Source organism: Mercenaria mercenaria, chromosome 9 (genome assembly GCF_021730395.1).
Source record: "Mercenaria mercenaria strain notata chromosome 9, MADL_Memer_1, whole genome shotgun sequence".
NCBI classification, from domain to species: domain Eukaryota; kingdom Metazoa; phylum Mollusca; class Bivalvia; order Venerida; family Veneridae; genus Mercenaria; species Mercenaria mercenaria.
Window position 1 is genome coordinate 81,496,583 of NC_069369.1, and position 13,307 is coordinate 81,509,889.

The 13,307-nt window shown below is 32.5% G+C and overlaps 1 protein-coding gene across 1 annotated transcript in view; it reads left to right on the forward strand.

Annotated features, from left to right (window-relative positions):
- Positions 1-7,149: 7,149 nt before the first annotated feature.
- The window catches only part of LOC123547592 (DNA replication complex GINS protein SLD5-like), a 141,571-nt gene continuing 135,413 nt past the window's right edge, over positions 7,150-13,307 (forward strand). The window contains exon 1 of the mRNA XM_045334819.2: positions 7,150-7,317. Within this exon, the coding sequence (XP_045190754.2) occupies positions 7,219-7,317 (99 nt within the window). The 5' untranslated portion in view covers positions 7,150-7,218. The remainder of the gene's footprint in view (positions 7,318-13,307) is intronic.

The following is a 13,307-nucleotide window of genomic DNA, read 5'->3' on the forward strand; positions in this document are numbered from 1 at the left end:
GACAAACCCTTACCTAACCCTTAATCACCTCTCATCTTTTTTTATATTCTGGGCCCCTTTTATACTCTAAAAATTACCGAAAAAATACTGGCGCAAAATCACAAACCTCAATTAAAAGCTAATTAAAAACCTTGAATTCCACAAAAATAGAGAAATTTCTAAAAATAATAATGGAGAGTAAAAAACGCCCCCCCACCCCCCCCCCCCCCCCCCCCCCCCCCCCCATTCCCCATCCCCTGTTAAATTTTACCGCTGCTTCACTTTTTTAATTATTAAAGTACTTTAAAAAAGAAATGAAATTTTAATTTTTAACCTCTTATTAAACTTTTCATTTTAAGATACTTTAAGTTTTGTTTTTTTTTTTATTTTGGGTTTTTTCGGCGCACCCAAACATATAAAATTTTTTGGCCCAAAAAAATACAATGTTTTACATGTAAGCTAATTGGGACAGGGTTTAACAAGTTCCGTCACATCATTTTAAAAAAATGTCCATCAAAAAAACAAAACAAAAAGGTTTTAAAATTTATGTATGCATCTTTTTCATTTCTTTAATTAAAATCCAAATAAACATCATATGGTTTGGGGGATAGTTAAATTTTGAAAGGTATATAATTAAAGGGACTTTTCATTCTGCGGTCTGTCTTTTTTTTCCCGTGTAAGTGCGCATGCACAAATTTTGACATCTTTCCCGGTGAAAACCCTTTTTTATATTTAGTTTAGTTTTACTATATTGAAAACCCATGTTACTTACCCAAAGTTTTGGACATCAGTAACTAGTTGTTTTATTCTTGGGGTTCAGATGTTCTCCACAAACTGACCCAGTTTTGGGGGAAAAGTCAAAAAGTTGTTTATATTTTTTTTGTGTTCCCGAAAGTTTAAAAACCCTAAAACTGAAAAACAGGGTGTTCGATTATTTTTAAAGTTTTATTTTCTTGGTTTTTTTTTCCCGAATATTCTTTTTTTTCTTGGAAAAGTTCTGGGGAACCTTTCCCTAACTTTAAAAAACAAAATGTTTGAGGGTGGAAGCCCAAAGGAAAAAGAAAAGTGGGAAACCCACAGGGCGCTCAAACGAAAAAATGAAAAAGTTCAGGCCGGTTTGATTGACTGTTTATGAATTATTGGAAAAAATTTTCCCGTAAATTTTTAATTACGGGAAGATATTTTAAAAAACCCCATTTTTATGGGGATTGCTTTACAAAAATTCAAAATATTTTGGGGGTTTTTTTGGTAAAATTATAAAAATTTTTATTAAAAAGGGCACCCAACGTTTTGGGACAAACCGCAACCCTCAATCAAAAAGAGAAAAATTTTCTTTTTCGAGGGCTTAGAGCGAAAATGGTCATCTGCTTCAATTTTTTAAATAAAACCAGTTTTTCCCCTAACCCCGTTTTGTGTGTGACGAACTTTTAAGTCCCACTTGTTCATTTCATTTCCGCGCATTTTTGCCGTGTGGTGCCCCTAAAAAAAGTCTCCCCCTCAGAGCGGGTTTTTTTTGTTTTCAATCGGTTTCAAAACGACAATTTGTTTGTTAGTAAATAAATGTTTAAACTTTTTTTTTAGTTGGGCATTTTTGACTTGGGGTTTCCAAACCCCCAGTTTCTACTTTTGCATTGTTTAATCACTCCCTTTGGTATGGTGCCGTATTTTAATTTTTTTCCTTTGGCAGTTTCTGGGAAATTCAGGCCCTAACATAGATCCCCTTTTTAAAATTCCAGTTTTTTTTAAACCCGCCCAGACCGAAATTTCGAGATAAAATTAAAAAAGTACACATACTACAAAAAAATTCTGTGAACGATTGAAGGAAACGAAATTACACTTGATTGAATACAGGAACAAACCGGACTGTAAAATTTTTATTTTTGTCATGTTGAGCGACCCCTGGGTTTCCACAGTTTTTTTTTTGCAATTTCAAAAACCTGCGAAAAGGTTTATCAAAATTGACTTTTTTGATAGCCCCCCCTTTTGCAAACTTTTAAAATGGTCATGGGGAATTTTAAAGGATTTTTTAGAAGATTTTTAAAATTTCATTAAAATAGGTTATGACTGATATTTTGGAACATAACATGTTTGGTTTTGCTCTTTTACAGAAGGGGCCACTTTTATTTTTTATTGTGTCTCACGGGCAGTTGGGGGTCTCGTGATAGAAGTTCTTAAACCTACTGGAATTGAACTTCTTTTCATTTCCTCTGGGCCCGTTTTACTGGCCGTTAATGACGTTTTCTGTTGCTTTTCTCGAAGGAAATGCCTGACATGCCTTTGTTTTTTTCGGTTTTCTTTTATAAAATTTTTACGACATTTTGAGATAAACCTGGTCTGCTAGAGTCCCTTTTACAGTAAATCAAAAAGCTGTTGTATATGTTCATTTTAAAGGCCTTTTTTCGCTTAAAATTTTAACCCTTTTTTTTTGTACAAAAACCTGTAAATGTTGAGTTCGTCACCCGGGGGCTATAGGGCATGGTAGTTGCATTTTCCCCTACCCTTCATGAACGTTCCCGTTAAAACCGAGGCCGCAACATTTTATTTATGTTGTTGAAACCTGTGGTTTTCCCCTTTTTCTTTTTTTACCCTTTTGTTTTATTGTGGACCGGGGCTCAGTTCTAGGCCGTGTATCTTTTTCTCATATATAAACGATCGCTTTTTGGCAACTAAGTTAAAGCCAAAATTTTTTCAAGATAACCGAATTATATCTTAAAGTCAATTCTTTGCAGATTTACAAACCGTTTCAAAATACCCAGTTTTCTTTACAAAAAAATAATGGACTGGCCATAAATTCAATTCACTCGATCTCGATCGAACCGAGTCCCGCTATTATTCGGGGTTTTGGTGCATCCCATGGTTTCCAATTGATCAGTACATTTTAATTACTATTCAACCCGCAATTTATAAATGCCCGGTGGCACCCCTTTAAAGGGTTTCTCTTCTTGGGATTTGGTGTTGCCTATTTTTTTTTTTTTTTTGGTCCTTTGGAAACTGGGGAAAATCCAAAATATTTAGAGAATTCCGCTTTTTAATATAAAATTTCGCTAAACCGGGTGAGGTGGGGTTTTGACTTTCAAGACCCCATAAAACCGGGCAACCAATTTGCAAAATTTTTCTGTTGGGTTGCATTCAAGTTCCAAAGGCTTTAAGATTTTACTTACTTCCAACAACTATTAAAAATGCTTTTGGCGGGGGGTTAAAAAAACCCCGTACTTATTCGGTGTTTGTTACATTTTGGTCCTTGGGGACAGGCTATTACTCATTTTTTTATAAAATCCGCTTTTGTTATGTTCCCTTCAGCTGTTTATGGGCCCCAACCTCTCCCCGGACGGAAATCTCAACAAGTTGCTTTAAATTGGCTTTTTTGAAATTCTATGCTTCCCAAATGGGTTTACAAAATTTTATTTACTATCAAAAGTAATTTTTCGTGTCCCCTTTGGGGGTTTTGGGTCCATTAAAATTGTAAACAAATTCCGCTTTTATGGAAAATTTCTTTTCCTCAAACATAGGGGGAATTAACTTTTCATTAACCCTTTTCTTTTTTGAACAAAAAATCGTGTTGGGGGGCCTTTGGTTTTCCCCATTTTTCTATTTTATTTTTAAACAAACCGATTTCATTATTTCTTGTTTTTTTTCTATTCTTTCCCAAAGGATCTTTAAGACTTTATAAGGGGCCTCCGTGGCCGAGTGGTTAAGGTCGCTGACTTCAAAAACACTTTCCCCTCTCATGGGGTTCGAGCCTCACTCGGGGGTTAATTCTTTTGGAGGAACCATCCCCCTGGCTTCGGAAACGGTGCCCGTCGTGATGACAAAATGCACGGAGGGGGACCTGGGGGGCTTCCTCCACCATTAAGCTGGAAAGTCACCATAAAAACTAACATGTCGGTGCGACTTAAAAACCAACAAAAAAAAATTTACCAACACAACCGTAGTAAACAAAAACTAAGGACCCATGAGCCCAAAGCTTAAAATTTTACCCGTCTATTACGTCAAGTCTGCCCTCATTTCATCCACAAGGGAAAAAAAATTATTAAAATTTATATTTTCAAATTAAAAATAAGCAAAATCCAAAATTAAATTTTAAAACCAAGATTAAAAACCAAAACCATTTATCTTACACAAAACAAATACTGTCAGTCATCCATTCTCATTTTTTTATTTTTGTAGCTATTAATATAAACCCCATTAACCTTTAATCATGGGACTTTTTCTTTTATTCTTTTAACTTATTTGCTATTTGTTTTTTGTTTATGTGTACATGTTTGTTTGAAGTGGGAAATTTAAACAAGCGGCAAAATTCACATTTTACCCTTTTTTTAAAATTTTTCAAAAAGATTCTTTCCGGGGGCAAAAAAAAATTAGAAATGAAAACCCCTTTTTTTTTGAAAATTTTTTTGCTCTTTTTTCAGGGAAAATTTTTAATTGATTTTATATGACTAGATAAAAATCTGTTCTTGTTCTTTTCGGGGGGGTTTTTTAAAATGAGAGAAAACGGTGTTTTTGAGATTCTCGCGCTCGCGTGCTGTTTTAACACCCTTTTTAAATTTCGCGTTCCGTGCAAAGAAAAAACGTCATTCGGCCCCAAAACGGATAATTCAAAAACGAAAAACGTCAACGTAAAAGAACAACTAACATTTCCCCCCATTTCGTTTACAAACACAAAAAACGTACTTCGCAAATTCAGTGCTTTTTATATCTGATATCACTTCCCCCATTTATTTTTTTTGTCAACAGAGAAAACACTGATCTTAAAAAAATTTTGTGTATTCAAATATACGTTGCTTAAACACTAAAAAAATCAAGAAAATCAAATTAGTTGATTAATTTTTTCTTATTTTTTGACACTCATATTTATTTTCTGCTCTCTAGAAGCACTGTCCACCAATAAAATAGCCCCTCTTTCCCCCTTTGTCCTTTCCAAAGCATCCTGTTTATTTTACAGTTTATCTATGTTTTTCAGTATATATTGCATGCTCTGTACTGCTTGGTAAAAAAATTTTTATCCGTCCTAGGTTTTTCACTGCTCGGAATTGCCCAATATTGCTCTTTTTGAGCCCGGGAAATCAAGGGCTGCTCTTAATGATAATTTTTTAATTAAATGACTCGTCTGTGGCAGAGAAAAATCAGCATGAAGTAAAACGTTTTAATGATTGTATTGCTTATGAAAAGGAAGACATTTTTTTATATACTTGCTTTAAATTATTTGTTTTTATTAAAATAATAAAAAGTAGATAAACATTTTTTTCTTTTTTAAAAAAATTTTATTTTCCCTTTTTTGTATGAAAATAAAAAAACTATTAAAAAGTGAGTAAAAACTAAACAAAGTTTTAATTTCAAAAGAAAGATTTATAAAAAAATATTTTTACTATAAAACAAATTTGGTTTGTGCATAGATAAGGAAAAACTATTCTTTAAAAACTGAAATCGTGAATTTAAAAAAAGGTGACTAAATTTTTTTAAAATGAAAAATAATAAGAAATTTTCTGATAAAATTTTCATTTCAATTTTTAAAAATAAAATAGTGAATGTTTGGCATCGATATTACATTTGAAAAACAAATTGTAAACACCCCCCTAAAAGGGGCCCATATGTCCCTTTCGAAAAAATTTTTCTTATTTCAAGATACACACCTAACAAATAAAAATCACTGGCATTTCAAATTTAAAAATTTTAAAAAATTGTTTAAGTTATTTCGCATTCATAATATCTGAGAAATAATGGAAATCAGTTAAAGAAAACAAAATAAATGTTGTTGATATGTCTTTAGTAGATTTACACAAAATATTTAAGTAATAGGTCTTTTAACAGATATTTTGCTACACCTGAAACAGCATGAAGTTTTGTGAAGGGTTTTTTACAAAATTCTAATTTTTTTCCCGTTAAAAAGGTTTTTTAAAAAGAAGTACTTTATGATGACTTTAGGGTGGGTATTTACAAAATGAATACAGGGTGTGCTTTAAAATAATTACAATAATCGCCATCGGAAACATTACAGAATCGTTTCATTTGCAACCCCTTCTTTGATACAAAAAAATTAAACAAGGGAAAAAAAAAAAAAAATAGTCAAATGCTTGGGCATTAGACCAAAAAAACAAGTTTTTTTAAACTTCTATAATCGATAATCAAATTAAAAAAGAAAATTAGTGGGGAAAAATTAAGAAGACTATGATTAAAAAAAATAATCTCATCCCGTGATTTGTCTTAATAAAACATTTTTTGGGGTAAAACGAAAGGGAAATTTTAATGAGGGGCAAGCCCGAGTGATATAATAATACCATCTGAACAACAACAAAAATTTATTGAAGAGCAAAAACCTAATGAGATATATTATTTTGTTCTAACACGTTACCCAAGTTTTTAGGTAATCCTTTTTTTACATATTAAATATTGCCCCTTTTCATTTTTTTTTTTTCCATGCAGCTATGCCCTTTGACGCCATGACGTAATAATTGTGACATCAGAACAAAAATTTGTTTATAATAATTCTCTTTTTTTCCCTTCTTTGTTTAATAGGAAAATGAATTGGTCGTGTAGAAAAAAAAATTCTTGTCACTTTTTCAAAAAATTTAAAATTTTTTAAATAAAAAAATTTGGGGCCCTGATTTTTTTTTATATAAGGTCTAATCTTTTTCATTTCGCTGATTCTGGTTATTGATACATACACAGAATGAAAGGCAGCCTGTATAAATAGTGTCATAACATAAGATAAGATTAATTAGTATAGTTGCAGTGGCGTAGTGGTGCTGACTAATTGCTAGCAATCATATGCACACAATAAGAACCTAATTAACACCTTGGTGTGAGAAGGAAAGAAATTTTGTAGTATTTTTGTTTTCCCCGGGCATATTCCATGGACTGTTGTCGAAATTCTGAAAGAACCTTGGTAGATGAATGGATAAAAATGGCAGCATAAGAATTTTATGTCTCGAGAAGGGACATTGAAAGAAGGAAAAAGTGGTAAATTCCGAGGGTTGTACATAATAAAGCAAAACATTCTGATATAAAATTAGCACCCCGTATTCTAGAAAATGTAGAGATAACGTTATCAAACTTAGTAGTAAGTGGATTTTATATCAAATAAAGATCAGCTAGATTTAGTAGTTTTTCACCCTTATCGTAAAATAGTATGGTCGTTGTGATTTCAGTTGTTATTTTTCATGGAATCGCAATAATTACGGGCGCATAACATATGGCGGGAGAATTCACGTTAGATTGTTTACAAATAAATAATTACTAAAAATGTCATCGGCTCTTGACGTATTAGAAGGGTTAGAGGATGACAGTGGAGATGATACAGAGGCAATGACTGCTGCTGATGTTCTACAGAAATTGGAGGAGGTTAAATGAATTACTTGCCAATTAAAACTCAAAATATTTCGTACGAAACAAAAGATGATACAAGATACAAGAAAATTTATTTAAACAGGTTGGGGAAGGTATCAAATTTAGCTATTTATAGCTAATATAGCCACATATGGCTTAAAAGTCCCTTGCTCACATTTTTAACAGGAGCATCCTGTCACTAAGTCCATCTATGTCACACAATTCTCTACACATGAATTGATCAATCAAGTACAACATTTACCGATGCAGTTTTTGTTAATTGCTTTGTTTAATTGGAGAATTAAGCTCAGTTGTGCCAGTAATCACAATAGCCTGTATTAAACACCTAGAGTGACTTTAAGGCCAAAGTAAATTGAATCCGTGTTTAACATCCCCTGAATGGTAGTTGTCTGCACATTACTAGATCTATTTCTAAGTGTTTTGATATTACATAAAATTTTGTTAGCTTAGCTCATGCTACAAGTATGCACCGTTTTGTTTTATTGCAATGAATGTCCTTCATTTCTTTCAGTTAGTTATATTTGACACAAACACTGAAGTGACTGAACACAAGAACAACTTGTCAGGCGTAAAAAAAAAAATTGTTTGTTTCCGGTGGCCCGACCTACTCTATTTTTTTACCGCCGATCCTAAACTTTTTTAGCGGTAAAATGGGGCCGCATATTTTTGCAAATAAGTATATTATTATTTTTTATAGCTCTTTGCACGAATGGACTACTCCACCGATCGGGCGAGTGGTTTTTACGTGGTAACTTTACCAAATTGAGAAAATTGAGAAATACATCAGGCAAAATTACCTGGATTGACTGGAATTTACCCGCGAATCGTAAAAATGTCAGAACATCATGCTGGTAATTTTCCATTCCACAAACACGTGCGCCCTATCGTAATATCTTATTTACATCGCGGTTACTTTTGATACAATAAACGCGCGTGGTGCATTCATTTTTCAATGTAATCGCTTCAAATTTTCAACACCGCTTGAGAACTAATACAGTTTGAGTTCTATAACAATTTTAATAAGATATCGACAGGAATATAGGCAAAATTCTTTAAAAACAATCAGATTTTCATATAATGTTTTGTAAAATTTCAAACAGCGCGATCTTGATTATTTACTTCTTTCTTAAAGTAAATAAACGGTACATACTATGGTAATAAAATTCAGACTCTTGACCAGAATGTACAAAAAACACAATTAAAAAATCTTAAATAATGAAAAGGTGGCAGCAATTTAAATACATGGAGTAAAACGATTTTTGGCAAACAGATTTCTGTTAGCACGGCAGAATAGGTTAAGTGACCTCGTGAACGTAAATAGAAATGTGGTTTTAAAATAAAGCAGTATGATGTTGTTGCGGATTTTAATAAGTTTTAAATTATTCCTAGCACATGTATTTTTTGACACAACACTTTGTTAGATATTCTTTTCAAACAATAATGTAAATTCCTTGAGGGCAAATAGGTCACAGAGGTAGGCTATCCACTATCATCGTTCACGACACATTTACATGTCAGTTTATTCGGGATATTGCACATTCGTTTTTAAAAAAAAAAGATACAGAAAAAACTTTTTTATTGATTTCTTCTTAACAATTTAAGGAATCGAGAAAGTACGATCAGACAGTGATGTGTCACATGGCGCGAAAACAAGACATAATGCCATGACAATCTCGGGCAACTATACCGCTTTGATCTCCACTTCAGATGCCATAATAACCGACACACTTCTTTTAGCTCTTGAGGGAGTGTTAATTGATGATGAAAACAAGGCTAATTACTTAGTTTATCATCAGAATAATTACCGATAATTATTAATGTTTTTTTTTTTTCACTTTCAACACGGGTTGACGTCGGGTGGATGATGATTATTGTGTCCATATTTTGGGACACTTTTCAAAATAATTATTTTTTGGGATAACAGATTGCTACAGTCTTCCATTTTTAATTATTTTAGAAATAAGTCCTGTTTCTTTGAGTCATATGAAGTTATGGCGTCTACAACATCACAATTTATGTGATAGAATTGGAGGTCCACTAAAGTCTGAGCAGCTCTCCTAGATTTCAGCAGTTGGTGGACCTGCTGAAAAAAGTTAAGGTCGAGGCCTGCAGAGTCTTGAAAAGTCAGGTTTTAGATGGGATTTACAGGGTTTTCCCTAGCCCCAAAAAAGGTGGTAAATTTACCACTTTTCGAGGTCCATGTCCCCCTTTTCTTAACAAAGGGGGGCATGAGTTTTCCCAAAAAAAAACAATTTTTCAAATTAATTAAAAGTTAATTTCAATCAATTTAAACTATTAAAAGCCCAAAAAGTATCAAAGTATTCAAGCAAATCCTAACATGTCCCCCAAAATAGTCTCTTTTTTCTAGAAAAATAAATTTGGGGGGACATGATGTCCCTCAAAATAAATTTCCTAGGGAAAACCCTGGATTTATAGTAGTAAGACGTTGAACAACCACTTGCAGCTTTATTAGTTCACAATTTGGGCATACCAGTCAAAACTCCATTGTCTAGCATTTCCAGTTAATCCAGAATTTTAGACTGGGATAGGGGGTGACGGTATTAATCTCAATGCAGATCAAAGATGCAAATCATATTCCTGGCCAGTGTGCTTTTACTTGGTTTTAGTTTGAAATATAAATGTTGGTTGTTGAATAATATTTAAAGAGAGAATCCACAGCAAGATTTCATTCAAGTTTCATGTTTAATCAAATATAAACCATGTTCTCCGCAAGTAATTGCCAACTTCTCCACATGAATTAGCGGCGGAGAATGAATGATATAGGACACAACGATCCTATGACCACTTGATCCGTAGATCGACTGCTCTACCTATTGAGCTAATCGGATTGGCTACTCTGGAAATGAAAAAACAACAACAACAAAACACAAACATAAAGCATATATTTATTTCATAAGATTTAAATACACAATCAAATGGCATTTTATATTGCTAAAACATCATCAAAGTCATTGTACATTCAGGTGTAAATCAAACATAACAATAGGATGCATGTTTATAAGGTTTATAATCTCCCTGTTTGAAACTAGGATGGTGTTAGGTTTAAAAAAAAAAAAAATGCCTACCTACCTACCCTATTTTTTTTGGCCATGTCACTTGAAACAAACAATTTTTTTTGTTAGGCCTCATAGCCTAACACACCAGTGTATAATTTGAGTGAGTGACCATGCATTGTTTATATAAGAACAGAACAGAACAGAACATATAATTTATTTCAACTTGTACATACGTACATCGTTGTAACGTATACATAGTTTGCACACATATAACATTTTAATAGTCACGTAAACTATATATGGTACTACTTCTAGTTGATAAATAAACCAATATCAATCTAAGTTACCACCATTACATAAATAGTCAGAAAAAAAAACAAAACAATTTAACTGAAACAGTAGTCGTTTCATCAGCGATTTATGAGGATGAACTTTGATAACCGTGTGGGTACTTATTTCATCCATTACATTTATATACATGTACAAATTTCATAAAAGTGGTATTATGCGCATTTTTAAGCATTAATCTAGCTACTGCATTTAGGAAAATGAACTGCATGCAAGAGTTACTTCCCTTCCCACTATAGAAATCTCAATCTACCTAAACACAACACAAGGGAGATCACTGCAAAAACAATACAACAGCAAAATAACATAATGTTATTTCATCAGCCCAATTTCTTTGTTTCTAAAACATGCGGCATTTGCATAAAGTAATACCTTTAATTCAAAGCGACTGAAAATTGCTTCAATAGAACTTTAAGATGCACATAATGTCACTTTAAATTAGTATGAAAATATGCAATACTAACTAAATATAAAGTATTCACTGTATTTAACTATGGGCTTCGCCAACTATATAGCTCACATGTATTATTGAAAAAATTAAGCACTTAATATTGAGGTTCTTAAAGCTAATGCATTTTTCATATACTTTGCTAGCAATGTTATCTTATTTTTATTTTCCGTTTGGATTAGTTCAATAAATTTATACATACTTGGCCTAGTGTAATGATATCTTTTTATAAACTTTTTGCGAATTTCTTCAAAACAAGGACAAATTAAAACAAAATGATATTCATCTTCTAAATCTAGCCTATTGCAACATAAACAGTATCTTTCATTTCTTGGAATTCTGTTTCTTGAATATCTACCTGTATGAATTCTCAAAGAATGGGCCGAAATTCTAATGCGTGTTAGGTACATTCTTAAAGAAGGTGGTACGAAGTCTAAATACGATTCATAAGCAAATGTTGTTTTACAATAATTATACAACTCTAGTACACCACTATTTTCCTTACTAACAGTCCACCCTTGAATAAAACTATCTATCACTCTTTGCTTAAATGCATAAACAAATGTATTTAGGTTAACTGAGTAAGGATCATTCCAGACGTTTGTAAAACCATAATCATTTAATAATTTTCTAACTTGTGATGCCCAATTTTTATAACCTTTATTGCAATCGTTCACTGCCTGTTTATATACTGTACTCATGACAATGTTGTCTGTATTCAAAACTTTACACCAATACTTAATAATACATACATAACGATTAACAAACAATGGGTACCTGCCAAGTTCTCCATATATACCTACTGAACAAGAAGTACGTCTTACTTTAAGTATCCATTTGCAAAATTTTAAATGAATACGCTCTATTTCCTTTGATTTAGTGTTTCCCTTCCTAAACCCGAACTGAGCATCAGTAATAACATTATTTTCTTCACAGAAATTCATTATACGTTTATTCATAACAGTTGTAAAAAGTTTTGACATGCAACTTACTAAGGTGATACCTCTGTAATTGTTAACATTATTTAATTCACCCTTTTTATGTGCTGGTACTATAATCCCTTCCGTCCAAATATCAGGGAAATAACCCGATTCAAAAATTACATTAAACAAATCGCATAAATGTGATGATATGATATCAATACTTTCTATAAAATATTCATTTAATATAGCATCGGTTCCAACCGATTTCTCACGTTTTAAATATTTAACTGCATCCACTCTTTCCTGAACCGAGATATTTCGATCTAATTCTTCAAAACGACAATCAAGTTCATTAAAATCATTTTCGCTGCAAAAATTTTCTGCGTCTACATTTGTATTTTGAAAAATATCACTTCCGATACTTTCAAAATACTTTTTGAAATCTTCAATTTGTATATCTCTTTTTACATTCTTTTTCTGTTTCCGAAAATAATTCCAGAATTGTTTTAGATTTTTATATTTTAAGTTTTCAACCTCATTTAATTTTTTCAACTCAAAAGCGTTACACTTCCTACGACACAAGCTTTTATATTCTGCTTTAAAGGTACAAATTGTTTTCTACTATAATCTGACTTGAGCCTATTAAATACACTCAAGGCTTCTAAATAAATACGCCTTGCCCGAACACATTCCTCATCAAACCAGTCTGCTTGTTTAACAAAGTCACTTTCACTAAAAATGGGCGATTCATTTGACCTTTCATACGACCTTTTACATAAAGGGTCACCCACCTCTCGTAAAATATCGGTAAAATTACGTATACTAACATTTATTGACTCTCTATTTTGTTTATTTATATTTTCCACTAATCTGTTCATTTCTGGCAACTTTGAGATTATACCCGATCTGAAGACGTCTCTGAGTTCAAAATTCCATTTAAATTTAACCTCTTTATCTGGCTGCAATAATTCCTGTTTTATATTACACTTTAATGAAAAGAATATAGGCGCATGATCACTCCATTCATTGAAGGATTTAATACTAAAATCATTCAACTGCGAGAAATCACTCTCTTTCGCCAACAATAGGTCAATCACGGATGCCCCGTGCATACCTGCGTAAGTAAACATTCCACAGCTAAAATCGTCACCAATTCGACCGTTAATTATACGTAATCCCGTTGCTTTACATAGATCTAATAACCGTGTCCCAAATGCGTTACAATGTTTATCTTGAGAGGCCCGGCAG